At 46.6% G+C, this 21223-nt stretch overlaps 1 protein-coding gene across 1 annotated transcript; it reads left to right on the forward strand.

Annotated features, from left to right (window-relative positions):
• The first annotated feature begins 1561 nt into the window (after nt 1-1561).
• Nucleotides 1562-12862, forward strand: LDHB (lactate dehydrogenase B). Its single transcript, XM_063308086.1, has 8 exons — nt 1562-1581; nt 6687-6818; nt 7450-7567; nt 7856-8029; nt 8785-8958; nt 10081-10198; nt 11438-11561; nt 12505-12862. The coding sequence occupies exons 2-8, from the start codon at nt 6693-6695 to the stop codon at nt 12670-12672; spliced, it is 1002 nt and encodes a 333-aa protein (XP_063164156.1). The 5' UTR covers nt 1562-1581; nt 6687-6692; the 3' UTR covers nt 12673-12862.
• The last annotated feature ends 8361 nt before the right edge of the window (nt 12863-21223 follow it).

Genomic DNA, 21223 nt, shown 5'->3' on the forward strand with positions numbered 1-21223 from the left:
ATTCTTCCTCTTTTCACTCCCTTAAACCTATTGCTCCATTCTTCTCCTCTATTTCCGTGTTTTGGGGGCGGAGACCTTTACGGATGCTCACAAAGGGGCTGTGTACTCTGGCAGTGCTATTTTCGTATTTCAAGAAGCTGAACTAAAAAGGCCTACGTCTCATCTAGCAGGGTTCTCCTCCTTTTTTAGCAAAACGGATTATTTTCTCTGGCACTATGTCAACATCCTTGCATCCCCCCAGCTGACTATGCGATCTGCTACAGCCTCAGATGGACTTTAATTCAGATCGAGCTTTATCGCAATGAACCAACCAGATTCAAGGCATAGGAAGGCCAGAAGGTTGGATGTATGCAGCCTTGTATTTCCCCTGGATGAATAAGTGAGTTTCATTTTTGCTCAAGCAGTCCCCAAGATGGGAGTTCCCCTCTGAGTCAGATCTCTTCCAGGCAGCCCTGATTCAAATTCTTGACTTCCCATTTTTTGATACTGACCCTGATTCCTTCTTTACAGCACATGCAAGAGCTGGGTTAAACACCATGCTAAGGACCTGAAGAGCGTGCAGTAGTGTAAGTAAAATTAGATGCACCCATTAACTTATCCAGGTACTCTTGGAGTTATAGGACTAGCTCCTGTGCTACTTCTAAAAGGGAATATATGAATGTGCACAACGTAATCTCCGGGCATCTACCAAGTGCCTTTGTTCCACCCCTGAACGTCTGCACAATTCACTAAGGCAGATTTCTTTGGCTACCACACAAACCTGAATCGCGGCCCCTTTTCTTAACCATTAAGCAGTATTCCGATCTCTCTCCACAGCCTTGCAATAGTCCAAAGATTTAAAATGAAGACGCACAACTTGGAGCCTTCCCCACCCAAATTTTGGCTGGAGCCCCAGGTTCTTTTTGTCACTGCGTCGCAATTTTAAGTGGAGAGGAATCCTACCCACCACCGTAATGCAATTTGGAGAGCCAGTTTTGTCTAGTGCTTAAGGGTGACCGTGGGCCAGCCCGTCCCGCTCTCTCGGCCCTAGGAAGGAGGCCAGGGCAAACCGCTTCTGAAACCCTGCCCAGAAAACGGCGGGGACTTGGCCGGGCAGTTGCCACGGGCTCGCAGGTGCGCACGCACAAGCTTAACCCGCCTCGTGGAAGGCTAAGCCCGCTCCGGGCCGTGCCAGCCCAGGCCTCGACCCTGCAGAGCAGAGCCGGAAGGGTCAGCTGGCCAGTCCGGAAGACCCTGCAGGCTCCGAGCGCTTTTTCCCGGGGTTACAAGTTTCCAGCTGGGGAAACTTTCCGGAAGAACGGCTCGGGGGGCGCGCGCGCAGGGGGGACGGAGCCCCGGCCGGCGACCTGCAAGCAGGGCGGGCGGGCGCGGCGTCCTTGCCGGGGATTGCGCGAGGCGGAGGGGCGGGCGCGGCGCGGGCTGCCAATCGCAAAGGCGGAACCCGCGCCCGGCCGCGCCGGACCCGCCCCTCCGCCCGCCCCGCCCCCGCCCCCGCCCCCGCCTCGCCGGCCCGACTCCTCCGCCGCGCTCCGCTTCCGGCTCCTCTGCTCCAGGCTGCACCCCGCGCTTGCCCGCCTCGAGGTGAGTGCTGCGGGGCCGGCCCGGCCCGGCGCCCCGGCCGTTTCCTCTTTCCTCCCTTTCCCTTTGGCAGGTCCGGGCCCCCCCGAGCAGCGGTCTGCCCACGCCGGGCGGCGCGGCTGGCGCTCGGTCGGGGCGCCCTCGGGGCAGGATGGAGGAGCGCGGGGCGGGGGGCGGCGCGATTTTCTTTTGTGCATCTCCCCCCCCCCGCCAGACCCCCCTCCGCTCCCGTTTCCGTCTCCTCGGGGCCTGGGGCTGTCTCGTGCTTTGCGCGCGTGCACAAGACCGGGGAGTTTTTAAACCGGGATGCAGTGAAAGAGGGAGCGGACGGAGAGAGCGCCCCCCCTTCTGCACCGCGTTACCAATCTGTCCGCATCCTCCTCCCCGTGTCCTGCGTACAAAGGCGCCTGCCGAAGGGCCAGAGGGGTGGCTTGCAGTTCCGCCCCCCCCCCCCGGGCCGCCTTTCCCGCATCGCCTTTTTGGCTCTGCCGCCGAGGGGGCCGGATGGAAAGAAAGCCCCCCCCGGGCGGCCGGGCGACCCGCGCGGAGGATGCGCGGGCGGCGGGGACGTCGCATCGCAAGCCGGGTGGAGGGGAGGCCTCGCCGGAGCGGCTGTCAATCACGCGCGGGCGGGTGGGGGGGCAGCGGGACGAGCCTGGGAACACGCGGTCTGCAGAGGGGGGGGGGTTCTTTCTTTCTTTTTGTCTTTTCAATTTCCAGGGAAGGGGGGGAAATGCATGCAGGTATGAACTTCTCCGGCCCCGCCCTCATTGGGAGTGGAATTGCCCGGTGGGGAGGGGGGGATGACTAAAACTGGGAGCCCCCCCCCACCTTTCAGGAAGGATTCTGACGCCTTTTGCAGACTGCGGAGTCATTTGGGTGCCAGAAGCATCACGCGGCCGAGCCAGCGAAATTAGGCCTCCTCCATCTGCCGCCCTCCTGTAGGGGAGGGAGCGCCTTCCTGTTCACGCCCAGAGCCGCATCCTGCCCTTGCAGGATTAGGCTTAAAGAGGCTGCAAGACGGGCGCCAAGGCTTGGCCTCCAGGCAGGGTTTTTGGAAGCATTTGCCCTGCCAGGAAAGCTGAGTGGAGTCACCTACCGTGTAAAGGAGGAATGGGAAGCAGGGAACAATGCAGAATTTGCCTCCTAAAGCCCTCCTCGCTCTCCTGTTCCAGTGAAGCTTCATTAAAAGACAAGGGGGCGATGGGGGGGGGATTGGACCACCATGGTGGGAGTGGGGTCGCTCAGCAGCAGGTGGCTGGGGAGGAACGTACCATGAGCTGCCTTAATCCAGGTGGTCTGAAAATGACAAAAAGGGCATCTCTTCGTGAGGGACTCTGGAAGCCCCCGGGAAGGTGAACTGGCATCTGGATGCAGCGCAGCCTGACTAGTAGCATTTGCACGTGTGAAACGGCAATCTCAGGTCAGTCAGCGCCCCACGCCCTGTGGCAAGAGGGCTTTTCCACAGCAGCAGTTCCTGCTTAATGCGGAGAATCCCTGCAGCTTCCCCACGAAAAGAGAATTGACCTTAGGCTTTGAAACTGGTGTGCTGGATCCCAGCCACCAGAAGCTGAATTATAGTGTATGGTTCACTCATCCATCATGCCTTCCCCCGGCTGGTGGCATGTCTGCGAACCGTGCACCCAATGCAACTGGAGCGTGATGCTTTTCAAGCAGTGTTTTTCAAACTTGGCAACTTCAGCGGTGCGGACTTCAACTCCCAGAATTCTTGCTGGCTGGGGAATTCTGGGAGTTGAAGTCCGCACTGCTTGAAGTTGCCAAGTTTGAAAAACACTGCTTGAAAAGCATCACGCATTCCAATTCCATTCCCTGTTGCGCCCCCAGATTGCCATCAAACCAACAGAGAGCAAAGAAACCACAATTGTTGCTACTTTCTACTACCTGTGACTGAAACCTGATTACTTGGCAGCTATGGGGCCTTGACTTCTCTCCCCCCTTTTTTCCCCATTCCTGTTTTGTCTGTTGTTGTAGATTGTAAGCCTTTCTGGGCAGGGACCATGTCAGTTCTGTGTTGCCTGCCTGCTGTCACTGCGGTAAAACAGTAGAAGGTCACTATGAGTGACTTTACATTCTTTTTTGTTTGTTACTCCGTGGGGTCCTCGTGTGACGACAGCAACAACCGGTGGCCTCCTTATCGGAGTGCTGAAGAAAAGGTAAGTGGGAGAGAGCCAGCGCCCCGCCACCTCCCTGCCCCAAAATCCTTGTAAATCTGCCACGCAGAACACGGCACCTCTCTGCAACCCGGGTGCCTTTCAGATGGTACCCGGCCAGTGTGGCTGATGCTGGGAATTCTGGGAGTTGAAGTCCCTGCATCTGGAGGGTGCTGATTAGGAAAGGGCTGGTCTTCAGTAACAAGGAAGTAGGTTTGGGTCAGATGTTAAGAACAAGTTGGATAAATGTCACAAATAGAGGAATAAAAGCAGTTTGATAGTGGAATCAGTTAAGGAGGGAGACGGGGGGTTTTTTCTAAGCAAAAGCTAATCAGTCCTACTCTGAGGTTGCTTTAGCTCATTTCTGCTCCGAGCAAGCGGAGTTGGGGGCCTAAATGATACCTTCCGGCTCTCATTATATCCCGGGACTGAGTGACGGCAAAGCCGTGTATCTGGGGAGGGATTTCCACATTTCGCTTCTCATGTAGATTAAGTTCAGTCCTAGTGCAGTGAACAGTAAGTCCTTGGCTTGCTACCACAGCTGGAACCAGAATAAGTCGTCGTGGTTGTAAGTCAGAGTCATGATGTGACAGGGCCCGATTTTATGACCATTTTTATGATGGTCGTTAAGCGAATCCAGATTCCCCAATGGGCTTTTTTTTTTTTTTTTTTGCTGGAAAACAGCAAAAAGGGTTGCAAAATGTGATTGTGTGACTGTGGGAGGCTGCAGCTGGTCATGAATGCAAGCCGGTTGCCAAATGCCCAAAATGCGGTCACGTGGCGGTGGTGGTGTGATGTTTTGTGAAGCTCAGAAGTTCTTTACAGGCCATAAAGCACCCACTCTGAGGCCCTCGTAACTTCAGGCTGTCGTTAAACAAATGGTTGTAAATCGAGGACTACCTATACTGAGCTGGGGGCCAAATCAAGGGTCTGGACCAGTGTCCCTCAACCATGTCCGTTTTCAGACGTGCGGACTTCAACTTACAGAATTCCCCAACCAGCATGCTGGGGAATTCTGGGAGTTGAAGTCCGCACGTCTGAAAATGGCCAAGATGGAGAAACACTGGTCCAGACCTACTAGCAGATCTCTTGGTGATATGCAGAAGATCAGCAAAGCCTTAGCTCTCCCTTTGTAAAGTTATATTAGCATCACAATAATTATCCTCCAATCACCTGTCACCCAGATTATATTACAGCGGTGGATTTCCTAAGAATTATTTCGAATGGAAGGATTCCAAGCCCCATTCATCCTGGTATCTGAAACAAATAGGTTTGTTCTTTAGAAATGTCCTCTGTGTCAAGGCTAGGACGGATTCAGGTTCTACATGAAGAAAAGCGACAGCAAGGAAAACGGTAGATCTTGCGAGACTGATGCTTACCCACTCTTAAGATTGGATGAATTACATTTCAGCGTGTTCTTTGGGCAGATGTGTGCTTTTTATAGGCTCTCCTTCACAAGGTTATTAGGAAGCTAAAATATCGGGGTAGGGGAGAGCTGCATCAACCCAAGGCCCTTGGGAGAAGATAGAAACGGGGCTGATTCCTTTCCCTCTGCTCCCCCCACCCATCACAGAAGCTTGACTGAAGAAACAGATCTCCTCTTGGGCCATCTCCTGCCTCTTGGAGACACCCAAGGTTGGATCTTGATGGGTCCAAGGACAGGAATTGCAAAGCAGAGAGGGCCCTAGAGCGTAGTTCTGTGTATACAGCTAAGGACCCAGCTTGTAAACGATACTACAAGCATCCCCTGCTTTGCGGGCCAGAAGATCCCTTTGAGATTTGGAGAACATGTCACGGGTGCTCACGCAACATGCTGTTAGGACAGCTCTGCCCATTCATAATATGGCCGCTTTGGCCTCTGTGGAAGCCCCACTGAGAGGACCTGCCAGTGTTACTGCTCCTTCCCCCACCCTCATCCCAGCATTGCTGTTCATCCTCAGGCTTTCTTGAAATGGGTCATTGGCTGAGAACGAAGATGAACTTGGCTGTTCTCGCTGCTGTGATCTCATGAAGAACACCAGGAAAGGGAAGAAAGAAAGAAAGGCCTACTTTATTCGGCCTCGTCTTCTTTTGAGAAGACAAATTTCTCAGTTCAGGGCCATCTTTCAAGTAAAGCTATGTACCGCAAGCAAGTCCTTTCTGTGTCACTTGTAAAGATCTTAATAGCCCTTGGTGGTGTTGATGGTCGACTGTGGTGTTCCCTGGTTTATTCACACTTCCCTGCAGTGAGGAACTTTGGCCCGGCCAAGGAGCATGGGGAAGCATGCAGGCTTAAGGACCTGGCCCTGCTCAGGATAGAGACCTGCAATCAGAGTAGTAGCTTGAGTTTCAGCAAATGAGTCAAAAGATACCAGCTGGGTCTACTAAATGGCTTTCCTCGGAAAGGTCCCTGTGAAATGTTCTCTCCATCTATCTGCTTTGGGTGTTCGAAGGCTGTTTCAGATGTGCAATGCCTTACTTGGCAATGCTTCTGTAAACTCATCTTACAGGGCTTCGTTGGAGGTGTTCCGGTGGAAGCCGGGCAACCATTTCTCTGGGAGGGCTTGGATTGAACGGGGTTGGACTTGATGGTTTCAGTGGACACTTCCAGCTCTATAATTTCTGTGAATAAATAGCACGTAGTGTTGGTGGGTAGAGCAATACATGTTGTCCTGAGTTTCTGGATGAAATTTGAGTCATAATTATACTTGGCGATATTGTAGGTGATGATAATACTGATAATAGGTATGTACTATTCCATCCTTTCTCAGCCTTGTGACCTCCAGATACATTGAATTATGACTTCTGTTACCCTTGACCAGGGGAAAAATGTTGGCTGAAGAGGACAGAATTGTAGTCCATGCTGGTGGTGCATATTGGGAATTGCAGCCTTCCATCTCAGTAGGGCGCTGAATTGGTGAGGTCGCTTCACAGTGCTTTCCTCCCATTTTTTTGCAGAAAGCAATGGCTTCCCTCAAGGACAAACTGGTCACCCCAATTACCCCACCATGCACTCAGCCGAACAACAAGATCACCGTGGTGGGAGTCGGCCAGGTGGGCATGGCCTGTGCTGTCAGTGTCCTGGAAAAGGTACGTATGTCCATCTGAGATGTTTATGTGCTGGCTGGCTGTCATGCAGAAGATCTCCAGATGGCATGTAGCATTCAGTGCAGTGTTTAAAAAGGCTAAATCACGATTAAGTAATAGACATCTAACGTGTAGCCAGAAAGTGTTGTAGTTGAGAAGTGAGGTCAATTGGTCTAGCAAAGAAAGGTGCGAATAGCTGTAAAAGTAACGGAACTGAGGACTTTGTGACACGGCCGTGCAGGGTTTTTTGGCAACCGAGAAGGTTTGCTATTCCCTTCTTCCAGAATGATTTTGACTGCCCTATAGCTCGGAGATTTCCTCATGGCCTCCCGTCTACTTATGCTTGGGTCCAGCTCTGCTTAGCTTCAGAGCCCAGCTCCAAACAGCCAGAGTTAGGGCAGCTAATAAATATAATTCATCAGAGATATAAAAATGAGTTTTGAAGGTGATCCATTCCTGGCCCAGACGTTTGTTGTCGTTCTGTTCCTGCTACAGTGCAAGAAGTAGCAAGGCTTGCTTAAGGTAGATTGACCACTGCCATGATGATCTGGGCCTCTGCTTTATTCATAGGCAAAGTATGCCAATGTAGCCCCCCTCTTGCCCAACTTGGTGCCATGTTTCTTCCCAATGCCAGGGTCTCTGTGATGAACTTGCTCTTGTGGATGTCGTGGAAGACAAACTGAGGGGAGAAATGCTGGATCTACAACATGGAAGTTTATTTCTTAAGACACCTAAAATTGTAGCAGACAAGGGTAAGGGTTGGATTGTGCCGAACACCCCCTTTCTCCTTCGCCCCTCCAAAATAAGCCCTTAGCCAATAGTTGGAAGATAAACAGAAAGGTAAGATGGATGCTGTCCTGATTATTGAATGGCCTGGTGGTCGTTGGTGACCAGAAATTTCAGGTCGGTGAGCAAACCGGGTGGTGGTTGAAGGAGAGGAAGAAGATTCCTGGCAGCTGGAGTTCTCTGCTCTTTGCAGGGGAAGGGGAAGCCAAGCCTGATCCACACGGTAACGTTGCCTCCCCTTCCTTTCCCTTCAGATTATTCCGTGACTGCTAATTCAAAGGTGGTGGTGGTTACTGCTGGTGTCCGCCAGCAGGAAGGAGAAAGCCGTCTTGACCTAGTTCAGAGGAATGTGAATGTCTTCAAATTCATTATCCCCCAGGTTGTGAAATACAGCCCAAATTGCATCATTCTGGTGGTTTCAAACCCAGGTAAATTGGGGCTTTGGGCAAAAAGCAATTATGTGGAAGGTCTGAAGTTAAGATGCTTGAAACCAGACATTGCTCAGATCTCTATAATGGGTTATTCTCTGTGTAACTACCCATCCCAAGGTTGGAGCATATTATAAAACAAATATGTATCATTTTCAACACCTTAATCCAGCTTGGATGTATATGTCCATGCAGATGCCACTATATGCTGCATTAAATGTTTAGGTTTATTCCGCATTTACAAAAATTCTCCTGGAATCTTTTTGTGCAGAATGGAAGGTAGGTGACCAACAAGCCAATAGAAAAGTAGGTTTGCAGTAGCTTCTGTTAAAGATAGTGGTGCACATTGCTGTGACTACACAATCAGGCAGATACAGGTTTTGCACATTTTTCTAAGTTATGGTTACAGGTAGTCCTCGACTTAAGACCATTCGTTTAGCAGCTGTTCAGAGTTACGATGGCGTTGGAAAAAGTGACTTACGACTGGGCCTTGCACTTATGACCGTCACAGCGTCCCTGCAGTTCTGGTCCCAGTTGACGTAAATCAAGGACTCCTTGTAGTTTTGGCTTCATATGTAGCACTGCCATACACCATGGTATACAAGCAAAGTGGCCAGATCAAACATTTCATTAAACCATTAGATTTGTGGGCTTTGCCAAAGAGCTGACCTGCTAGTTTTTTCCAATGCTGCCATGTTAACCAGATGCTTGGAGGATCCAGCCTTTAGTCTGTCTGTCTGTCTTCCCTTTTCCAGTGGACATCCTGACCTATGTGACGTGGAAGCTTAGCGGCCTGCCGAAGCATCGTATCATTGGCAGTGGCTGTAACCTTGATTCAGCTCGGTTCCGCTTTTTGATGGCAGAAAAACTGGGCATCCATCCCTCCAGCTGTCATGGCTGGGTCTTGGGAGAACATGGCGATTCCAGTGGTGAGTAGCACTTATTTCTCCTGGCAGTCTTGCAGGGCGGATGTGGGCAACTTGACGCCTCCCTGATGTTTTGCACTACATCCCCCACAGTCCCTTGCTCGGAGTCATTCTGGTAGATGCTCATGGGAGTTAAAGTTCAGGATATCTAAAAGGCATTGAGGTTGGCCTGCTGTTGAGGTTCTTTATGCAGCCAAACCAACTCCTAATGTGATCAAAATCAACTTCTTCCTGAACTTTCAGTCTGATATCTTGTGACACTTTGTCGGAAAATGGGAGGAGCCGTAAGTTCCTTCTTTGATTTTTAGATAGCAGACTTTCCAGCAATGATCTGAAAAGCTGATAAAGAAGATACTGCATGGGTATTTCACATATTGGCAGTAGAATGTTACCTGGATTAACTATCCCAGGAAAATATGCATTGATCAAAATGTTTGACACGAGAAAATCTGTGTCCTGGGAAGGAAGATGGTGTTATCTCAGATTACTTTCCTGGCATGAGGGATGAGCAATTTTTAAAAAAATTAAAAAGAATGTAAAAGGGAAAAGCATGTTCAGCTATCTGCAGTGGACAGCTCAGTTCTTTCTTAGTCTCTTAGTCCTGTATGATTTATATTAGCCTTTTAAAGAATTTATTTTGTAAGTCTTAATGGAGACATATGTTTGTTATTTGATTATCTCAGGGCAGAGCCATGCTAAACTAACTTCATACTTTGGGGTACAATTTGTGCTTGTTTCAATTTGTAATGGAATTGTGCTTTACTTTAAAAAAAGAGAGAGAAAGAAAAGCACTATTTTCCTCTGAGAATGAGCAAAAGATAAATATTAATTTAACAGCCCACAAGGGACATGTCTTCTCCAGAAAATTAGACAGCATACGTCAAAAACTCCCAGGTGTATTTGATAATTCTTAAGCTAATGGTTTAACTCGGTGTTTTTCAAGCATGGCAACCTTAAGACGTGTGGACTTCAACTCCCAGAATTCCACAGCCAGCATGTGGAATTCTGGGAGTTGAAGTCCACACATCTTAAAGTCGCAACACTGGTTTAACTGAAACAGACATAGAAAGGAATTTCTGAATGTAGAGCAGTCACATTGCTATAAACTCTCTTTAACCCTTACAGTACCGATCTGGAGTGGGGTAAACGTAGCAGGTGTTTGTCTCCAGGAACTGAACCCAGAAATGGGGACTGACCAAGATCCAGAGAACTGGAAGAAAGTCCACAAACAGGTGGTTGACAGGTATGGTGCAGTGGAGTTATGGGAGTAAGAGACAAAACGTGGTCTTTTTTTGTTAACATTGCTTTCTTGAACAAAAAGCACTGCATGTATAGGTACCGGAATTTCCGTTGCTAAGCGAAGCAGTCATTAAGCAAATCCAACCCAATTCTACGACCATTTTTGCAGCAGCCGTTAAGCGAATCGCCATAGGTGTTAAGCGAACCATCTGGTTGTTAAGCAAATCACGCAGTTTCCCCATTGATTTTGCTTGCTAGAAGCTGTCCGGGAAGGTCGAAAATGGTGATTACGTGGCTACGTGACACTGCAACGGTCATAAATGCAAACTGGTTGCCAAGCGCCCAAATCGTGAGAAAATGACTTTTTTCAGCGCTGCCATAACTTTGAACAGTCACTAACAGCCGGTCATAAGTCGAGGACTCCTCCTTTGGTTTTGGAATAGCTTGTATCATGTAAGAGAGAATGCTGGGCTGTCACAATTCAGCAGAGCTTGTTAAAAAAGGACTGAACCAAAGTCCTTGAAATGCCCAAATGGCTGAACCGCTTCCCCCTCTTCCTTCCCAGCTCCATTACTCACCTTCCACATTTTGCTTTTGGGAAGCGACTCTTTATGGCCTCTTCCCAGTGCAGCACTCTGTGGAAAGATGAGCTAAGGGAAGCATTAAGGAAGGACAGGCGGCGAGGATGTCTTATCTCTCAGTGCCAGGTTTAAAGCAGGTACCCAGACTGACTTGGGGCCATTGTTTCCATTATATACAAGGCCCTTGTGTAAAACGTGATGCCTGTTTTAATCGAGCCTCCAATGTGTGAGCGTGTTGTGACGGTCTTGAGGCAACGGCGGCTGCTCGAGAGCACGCCTGCTGGCGTTTGGTCCAAGACACTTCCTGCCCTTCAAATTTAAGATGGGGGTAAAGCGTCAGCCTGCTAGTCATCCTGTTCCCAGAGCTTTGTGGTCATTCCATCACGCTGTATTAAAATGATGCATTCCAAGACTAGGCTGCTTGGAGGTACTTGGAATTGTAGACCAGCGCATCTTGGAGTAAAGGGAAAGGCTGCAGTAGGGGTCAGTCTTCTCCTGCTTTCATGGCTTGTTTGTTTTCATTTCCAGTTCTTCAGAATGATGTGGACTGTTTTCCTCCGCTTACAAGGACTATGTCAGATATTTCTCCAGACTTCTTAGTTTTGGAGCTTTTGTTTCCCGCTGATGAAGCTTAACTAGACTCTCCCTTGTGTGTCCGACAGTGCCTACGAAGTGATCAAGCTGAAAGGCTACACCAACTGGGCCATTGGCTTTAGTGTGGCTAATATTTTGGAAAGCATTCTGAAGAACCTTTCTCGAATTCATCCAGTGTCCACCATGGTAAAGGTAAGGACTAGTGCTAGATGGCAGCACTTTCTGTTCTTCGTATACTCTCTGGCCTTGTTTTAGGTGAAACAGACAATCCTGGAGACAAATGGGTTAGGATGGGGGGCGGGTGTCAGCCCTCCGAGGTAGACAGACTAGGAAACCAAAGTCATTCATGCTAATACTACTTTAATGATAAGGTTCTAGTAACAGAACCTTGCTAGTCTGAATGTGCTTCCCCCCTCCCTCCCTTTATCTTCATGAGAACTGGGGAGGGGCTTGGTTGAGGTGCTTACTCAGATTACAGTTCTGTCCCAGACTCAGGTTTCTTTTATCTGACCATGGTCTTGGTTGTGGTTCTCCCTCTTTTTCCTCAAGGATATTTCTTCTGCCCGTTACAGGGGGCTGGCGTTAGAATTACGGGACACCAGCCAATTTAGTACACAGTAATTACATCAGTCAGGGTTGATGTTCCTGGGGAGGAAAATCCTTAGCCTATTGCAGCATAAAACAAAACGGTGCAGTTCCTAACCTGGTTAACACAGTATTACAATTTGAGCTTTGTTGATTGCTTCCTCTTTTCCAAAAAAGCTGGGATCCTCCTCAATAGCACTGGGGGGTGGGGGAGAAGAGCTACTTGGGGAAGGTGCAAATCATTCCAAAGCATTGGAGGCCCACTGAATTTTGGTGATTCCTCCCTCCAACAGCTATGTGTATTAGTCCTGCCCCCACCTTATCTAAAGGGCTTTGGGGGCAACACGAGACTGTACAGAAGGATTGGGGGAAAATAACTTCCTGCTAATTTCTTATTACCTGTGTCTGTGGGAAGAGCGCAACATGGCAGACTTGGCAACAATATTGTGACCAGGTTATCTGTGGTGTTGGGTGGATCAGTCAACAGTGACTGGACTTTCATGCCAGGCTGAGGGTGGGGGATTTTCTCATTCTCCATCCTTTCTTGCAGGGCATGTACGGCATTGAACACGAGGTGTTTCTGAGCCTGCCATGCGTGCTGGGAGCTGCTGGGTTGACCAGTGTGATCAATCAGAAGCTGAAGGATAACGAAGTGGCTCAACTCCAGAACAGCGCCACCACGTTGTGGAACGTCCAGAAGGATCTCAAGGATCTGTAGGCAGCAGAGATGCTTTTTTTTTCCATAACCAAGAAGACAGGCAGTGTTAAGCCAACCTTCATTTAAACTCCATAGCTTCCAGTAAACACCTTGAAACGGTACAGGCTTTCCTCCACCATAGCTAAGACGTATGTTGCTGTCAATGCAAATGTTCTGAACAAATAAAACCAGCTCTTTCGTGTGTGCTCTATTCTTGTAAGCGGTCTTCATTTTTTCCCTTCGGCATCTCTGGTCAGTGTTTGTTTATTTGGAGCAGAAAAATTGAATTTTCAAAGCTCCCTTGTCATGACTGATTCACACTTACTTTTTTTATTCAGAAGATTAATTTGGTTTTTGTCTTAGGTGTATTACATTGGTTAGGACTTCTAAGATCCCCTTAGAATGCCTTGTACACAACTAAACCATAATGTGGTTTGCTTAGTATTGGCTTAATATGTGTCAGTGCAGGCAGTTGTGAGTTCTTTAACGAACTATAGATAAACCATGGCTTAGCACAATGTACACATTGGGTCAGTGTCTGTTCCATGAAAAATAAGCTTTTCAGTTCGTTACGCTGGAATATCAAATCATTTTTTTCAAGGAAATTGTGCAATTCAGCAATCTCTGATTAGACTTGGGAATTAGATATTTTTCCAATGCTGAAAAGATAACGTGAAAAAAGAATACCACCACATCCATGGCTCATCATGCAAATGATTCCAAATAATCAAGCTTCAAATATATTCCATTTGGGGAATGAAACTCAATATTAGTGATCAATAGCATTGGGTTGGTTACATCACTGTTTCAGGATTCCAACATTAACTTCATTCAAAGGCCAACTATTCTCAAACCTCATGGCGAGACAAAATTTCCTCCAATTTTTTAGGACCTGTTATTGAAAACTGGATGTTTATTCTCATCTAAATTCTCATTCTGCATCTCATCTCAAAAGACTTTATCAAGATGCAGAAAAATGGTAGTACAATACCTTTGTGTGGAAACCATAAATTGGCACTGCAACAGCTTTTTTCCCATTGCACTGCAAAAACCTACAAACAGAAGTTGTTTAAATACCAAAGTAAGGCACAAAAGGGGATGGGGGGGAAGAGAATTTCCAATAATCAAGATGTAGAAAGGAAAAGGCAGAACTAGAAAATGCTTTTAATAAAGCCTTATTAAGGGACAGACTGAAAAGAAGCCCTGCTTCATTTATTTCTGCAATGCGTTGCCTTGCTTTGTGAGGACCACGGGCAGAGATGGATTTGTTCCATCAGGAGAATATGGAGTTTCTTTGTGACCTCAGTTTTTCTTTCAGCTTTTCAGGGGAGAGAGAGATACTCAATGCTATATAGAATCGAGCATGGCACAAAGCTCCCCGCATATTCTTGGTTTTTGGACAATGGTGGGCTCCAGGCTTTACGTATGAGTAATCAACACTGCTGTAGATACGCGCCCAGATGCTTTTTGCTTTTATCATCTATACCCACCTGGGCACCCCTGAATCAGTTGGGCGCATCACTTGCTATTGATAGGAGTGTACAATATTAGATCCACGAATTGAATATGTCTTTCCCATTTTCATACATGCAGTACCTACCCATCACACTATTCTGTCTCAGGATAAGCAACGTTAAGCAGCGCCCAGAAAAGGAAGTATGCAGGGAAAATTAAGAGGGAAGAAAAAAGGAAATACGACTAAACCAAAATTCTACCTGTCCTGTTCACTCTACCTTTCCATACTGTTCTACCCCTGCGAACAATCCTTGCTTCTATCACATCCGCACGTTGCCTTTTTCCTTTAAGCTTCTCACCTCCTCCTGAGGCATGTCAAGTCTTTCCAACCATGACTCTCAATCTTCCCCTTCTTGACCTGCTCACTCTTTGTTCATATCCCTTTTTTGCAATGCCATCCTCATTCATTCATTCCATATTTTCTTACTGTTAGATTTATATTCCACCTTTGTTTTGTACAACTCAAGGCGGTTTATCAAATGATGACAAGAACAATCCTGTGTGGTGGGTTGGGTTGCAAGAGAGGGCCTGAAAGCCACCAGCCGGTTTCTGTGCCTAAAGGAGGAGTAGGACTCATGGTCTCTTAGTTTCTAGTCCCGTACCTGAAGCGCTACTGAGCATCCAATTCTGGTCCCTCACTTTTGAATTCGATCCACAGTCATCCTGCACTCGTTCCACGCTTGCATTACCATACTAATTAATGACTCCATCAGTACAGCATGCAAAGTTCCTTTCTTCTGTCATACCTACCTATTTTTGTAGAGTGAAGTGGGCAGAAGCATACTCTTGGAGCCAATGTTGCCTTTTTCGAAAAACATCCCACATGAAAGACTGCACACTACTTTTCCATTAGCATTTGCACATCTTAATATTGCTGTACCCCTTTCCCCCTCTTCAGTAAACGTTCTACGCCAGTCCATCAGTGTGCATAATTTTTGTGCTATTTGTGCCTTCCCGGTGTTCATTCCACGTTCTCTTCAAATACAGTAACTTCTTTGAACTTCAATATATTCACCTTCCAATCCATACGTGTTGCATTTATAAAAGTAATAAAGGCGGGGTAGAAAATAAATAAATTCATACAGTCTGTGTAACATTTGCTGCAAATCATTCTTGGCTTGCAACGCAGCACTGCCCACATTCAAACATATGCACGCATCAATTCCCCAGCCAGCACATCTTAATGTCACCACAAGCATATGTATCCATAAATACATTACACATCCAAGGGAGCATCATACTTGTCTTACCCGTATTCAGTGTTGAACTATTGACTAAGCATTCCATTGATTCTGGCATAGCATTATTTCTGCCATGTACCATGAGGCACCCTGATATTCCTAGAAAACACAAATGTTGGGTGTTTGCAGGCCTGGTTTGGTGGGCAATTGTGGCTACCAGCCCATAAAAAAGAGGGGGAAATAGTTGGCATTAATAATAAGTAGCCTGCCCCGCCAAGTTATTATATTTTTTAAATTGCCACTGTCCTTGTTTTAGACCAGCCAGAGATTTGAACCAAATATTTACCCCTAAATTAGAACATTAAGCCTGACACATTTTAATGTACTTCCAACAGCCGCTCCTGAAGGGAAGTTCAGAAGGATCCCTTCTTTTAAGATTGTCCTTGTGGCAAAGGAGTGGTTGAAAATGCTATTGATGTATTGTTCACTGCCCATTTTATAAAGATGAACTGCTATGTTTTATATCCCCCCTAAGAATTAAATTTCTGGACCATTCAGATTTATTTTATATAGAGGTGCTGTTAGGTGACCAATGTGGTTTAGGGTCTTTTTGAATCTTGCCAAATTTTGTTTTATTGTTTGTAAAACCCACGGTAAACAATCACTATTTATTGTTATTTATTTTCCCCTTCTTCTGTATTAATTTCTGCCTTCTTTGAGTGGAATTCTGGTCATTGCCACTAATAAAGGACTAGCTAACAGTATCCTGGCAGGCTACAGAGTGTGGTAGGGATTTATTCATAATTTCCCCTTCTGGTAAATTGGATCTTTGGACCTAATCCACACCCCCAGTGGCAGCCATGTTATGAACAGGCACCCGCCCCCCTCCGCCATTTTGGTTGCATGCCCACCAGATGCTGTCCCAATGTCCAATGGGCATTAGCCCCCCAAAGACCGGGGCGAATGCTTTTCTGCTTTTCTGAATTGCTCAGTAGATAGTGACCAGCTTATTCCATGAAGCTATGCAAACCTACTTCCTGAGATGTATAAAGATGCCAGGAAGCTGCTTCCAAGGCTGTTTCTTGGCAGCCCATGATTGATTCTTGGGTCTGCCATAGACCAGCATCTCCAACTGGGCAAACTCTAGACTGCAATTCCCAGAATTTCTGCTCCAGAGAAGTGAAGTAGGCAATTTCATGTTAGTTCTAGGAAGGTGTGCCTTCATTCAATCAGTACTTTATAAGGTTTTGGACGCAAACGGGCCACAGTGTCTTGAACTTTGCAAAAGACACTCCTGTGTTGGATGCTTGTTTGAGCCAGTTCTGATTTAAAGACAAAGGACACTTTCAAAGTGTCACCATCCCCACTTTCCTGTCCCTCAAAAGCCAACCCACGGTCATTTCACTGCCAGATTATTCAGTGCACATGTTTGTGCTTTATCCAGTGACTTCCAAAAATAGTCAAGAGGTCACAATGAGATAAGGCGCCATCCCCCTCTTGCATTTTTGACTGTGTTTGTTGGAAGAATAGCATCTTGGTACGATGTCACAGTGATGGAACCTCTATGAAAAGGGGATGGGGGTGGGGAGGGAGCTGGCACAGGAGGCAAGTCATCACTGCTGGAAAAACAGTCTGCTCAGAAGCTCTGCAGAGTTGCGGCCCTGGAAACAGAAAATTTTCGTACAAAAATTTTCGTATTTTTCTAGATAAACTGTGGACCGCAGCAGGAAGCAGACCTAGCCACTGTGCTCAGAAAGAAAGAAAGGAAGAGAGAGAAAAGAAAGGAAGGATGGATCTGGTGAGCCTTTGGATGCAAGGCCACCAGGAAACCCAGGGAAAGGCTAGACCCAGGGCAAGTTGAAAAAGCATCACAGAAAAAAAGTGGTAACAAATTGTTTTTGCATCATTGCCCAGAAAACAATAAGATGTGTCCGTTAATCAACAGTTATGCTCCACTTGAAGGAGTCTTTATTTTTAGATGTACTGCAGCTGAGCCAGAAATAGGTCGGCTTAAGCTGGCAAATATGAACAATGGTGTGAGATCATCCAGGAGGGGAGTTACAATGGGAGTAATGCAAAAAAAAAAAAAAAAATCACGTGGAAAGGTTCAGGGTGAGGGAAGGAAAGGCAGGCAGGCAAGGGACTTATTACCATGCACTATTAATATGCAAATGAATGTCCTCTTTTGTCTTCCCAGTGATGCATTTTCCAGTTGGGGATGATTTCAACTGAGTGGCTCCAGAGGTAGCAGAAAAGTAAAGCTGAGTTTGCCCACTTTCCCAAATGAAATGGACATAAACCTTCATGTGCACTATTGAGATCATGAAATTTATTCAACTGCATGCTTGGGATACATATTTCAGCTCTATTTGCACAAACATGGAAAGTCATAATATTTTAAGTACCTCTCTGAATATATTTTGAGATAAATGCTTAAAACTGAGAGTTACTACTGTGCACAGTATTAGAAAGAAATGAAGGTGCCTCCAAACTAGCTTAAAAGATGGAATTTGATAGATGCATACATTAAGACACCTTTAAGCCTTTATCTTTTGAAAAGCAAAGAAATAGCAGAAATTCTACGCAGCTCCCTTAGAACACCAAAATGAAATATCACTAAATGTAGTTATAATACAGTGATGTTTGATACATACTTGTTCAGGGTGACTTTAAAAAAATCTGAAAGCAGGCTATTTTTTAAGTATGGATCAGGCACATCTCAAAATGTCAAATTTATTTGGTAAGACACCTCCAAATGCAGAAGACGGTTTTAGCAGGCAAATGTGTTGGGACTAGAATTCCCAATTTACAGGCTGAGAACTCTATAATCCCAACATGACTGGAAGATAGCATTTTGGGGATGAGGGGCATCCACAGGGCGTGGTCAAAAAAGTCAAGATGGCAGTGAGGATGGTGGGTTCAAAGTTCTGCCCATAAAGTACAGGTGGGGCTCCTCTTCAGGAGAAGGGGTTTGATTAGGTATCTCCATGCAGAACGTCACCCCGATTATGTAGTATATGAGTGGGTGGCCATAATAACTAAAACTTTAAACAAATAAATAAATCTCTCATCCTCCCACAAGAGATAAAATGGAATGCCCAGAGTCCCCTTTTTGGGGGAGATGGGCGGTGATAGAGATTTGAAATATAAATAAACAAACTCAGTTTACATGCAGGGCAAAACATTGCATCCACATGGGAATTCCCTTTTGAGACACTATGCCAAGGCACAGCATTGTCCCAAACCGATTTAGCTTAGAAGAGAAAAGTGATTTGTAGAAACCCTTGATTTTTAACACCCCAGAAGGAGCTAGAATCAGGGGGTCGCATTGGGAGAAGTACTGAATATCCAGCAGCTAGAAATCATGGTTGGGGGGTTTCTTGGTGATGGAAATTCTCTCCCCAGATGCCGCCTTTGAGAGTCACTGTTTGCAGTTGCTGGCCTTAGGCTGTTGAAACTGGATTTCCAAAACTTAACAACCATCTTCCCAATTGTCCTCACACCGAGCCAGTCTCCTCTCCAGGTTGGGCTTTGTCAGGGCTTCCATGATTTTCCCACTGTTTCGAGAACCCGGCTGTCCATCATCAGCCAAGGGAGACCCTTGGCGTTTCCCGAAACGGAGTCCAAAAGAATTGAAGTTAAATCTACTTCTGGCGAACCGGAGCCTACACGATACCTGGCTTTCGGTCTCGCTCTCTTGTATAAAGTAGCAAAGGCTGGTGGGATCGGCCACGCTGGGATCTGCTGAGCCTTGGGTCGCATAATGGGAGCTCCTCTTTTTCTGCCAGTCAGGAGGTGGATCTAGGAAAGGAGAATGTGGGACACGGCAAGGAGCCACGAAACCCAGGGACAAGCCAGCTGGGGCAGCCTTAAATGGATGACACTGCTGTGGGCTGAAAGTCCAGGAGGGCTCACGTAATTGAATTCTGCCCCTCCCAATGAAAGAAATATCCCAAAGGATACAAAATATTAGAAAGAGAAAAAGGCCCAAAAGTCTTCTCCCTGAAATACTTGTTGGCAATCTTGATTTCAAACTCTACCCTCTATCGCCATATGGAAACTACCATTTAGAGCCAAACTAACACATTATTTTAAAGCGGTAGCCAACATCAATCTATATCTTTTTGTTATTTAAGGTTGATGCTAGCTGTAGCTTTAAACTAGGCAACCCGTGACCCGTTGGGTCATCGTTTCGGAGATATTTCCTTACCAGATTCCTCAGTGCCGTCAACAGTGGCAGAGTTTCTAATGGACTGGGAAAGTTCTCAAAAATTCAGGGAGACATTCAGAGATGGATCTGCCTTGAAAGTAGCCCATGTTGAACTGTATAGCACAGGAGTCAACCACAGGGAATGTTTTATGACATGTAGTATTATGTCATAAAATGTTTCATAAAACTTGCCAAACGTCTGTTCCATGGGAGCCATGGGTCCCAGATTTTGGACACATTCTGTAAGTTGGCCCATTTGAGCTATCTTGGTTCAAAAATGCTTGCCCTACGATGCACCATTTCACCCAGTTAAAGGTTACAAAGTACAAACAGACAGGAGAGTTTTAGTGGTATATAGATAAGAAAATATAAAACAGGTCAAGAATCTAGTGAGGGAATGAAGGAGGCAGCTACAAATTTGATCCTTCCCTTCCTGCTATGCTCTCAATTGGGGCTGGAGGCCCAGATGCGCATTGCACACTAAGAAGTCATCTGTTTGGGCAAAAAAAAACTTTGGACAATATAAATGGAAATTAGCATGACTTTTAAATGACACTGTAAATTAAAGATGCTTATTTGTTTAGAGTATAGTCACACATTTTGGTTGTAGTTGGATTAATTATGCCCAACTGTGGGATAGCATCTAGCTGACCTTGGCCAATCTAAACAGCTTAAAAGCATCAGCTGTGGAAGGGAGACTTCCAGGAGATCCCAGGGTTGTAGCCAAACCAGGAAGTAAAGAAAAATCCTGGAAAAAGGCAGTAACATACCGCTTCCATATTGTTATCAACAAAGTTCCTTGCTTGTGTTCGAAGATATTAATTTCGGCTGATATTTTAAAATTTTCGTTTCAATGCAGTGTGAGACAATTCCCTTCCTACTAATGGTCCAACCCAAAATGGTCCCTACTAACGGTTGCACCCCAAAAATACTAATTGCCTGGTATCAGTCTTGGGGGATTCAGTTCTTGGTCAGTGAAGCTCTTCCCCTCATCTAGGTAAGACAAATGCATTTATACACCCTTTTAGACGAGTGAATGAACCGTGCTGGTTCTCAGCCCCTTGCCCCTATATGTCCATGTATCTCCTGCCACGCAATGAATGGTTTCTGTTCTGGGCGAACTCACTTACCACAGCCCCATATTTAAGGTGGCCCAGGAGGACAAGTGTGCTTGGTCCCATTTCCTTAAAATGGGAATCCATGAGCTGAAGGGCCAAACCTTAGGTCCACCTAGCTTTCAACCTGCCCCGACCTCAAGCCGCCAGCAACTACCTGGGAATAATTTGGAATGTCAGCAAATAGGAGAGGCAGACGGGCCAATGGGAAATCTAGAAGACATACCTGAAAAGTCAGCCTGCAGGATGGAACTGAAGTCCCCATGAACAGGTTTCCCAAGCGTTCTGTTTTGTTCGATAACGGCCATGAAGGACAGCAAGAATAGAAGCTTAATCATGTCCGAATCACTAAGAAAGGATCTGAAGACAAGAGAAGATGAACGGCTGAAAATGTCTCCATCTTGCTACCTTTCCAGAGTGAACAACCCTAAGCAACAGCAGATGAAAAATCCCTTCTTCTCCCCCAAGGTACACACACGGAACAGATATTTTCACAACCCTCCTGTGAAGTAGATCAAGTTGACAGGGAGCAGCAGGCTGCAGTTTATATG

This window comes from Candoia aspera, chromosome 7 (assembly GCF_035149785.1).
Source record: "Candoia aspera isolate rCanAsp1 chromosome 7, rCanAsp1.hap2, whole genome shotgun sequence".
In the NCBI taxonomy this organism is placed as follows: Eukaryota; Metazoa; Chordata; class Lepidosauria; order Squamata; family Boidae; genus Candoia; species Candoia aspera.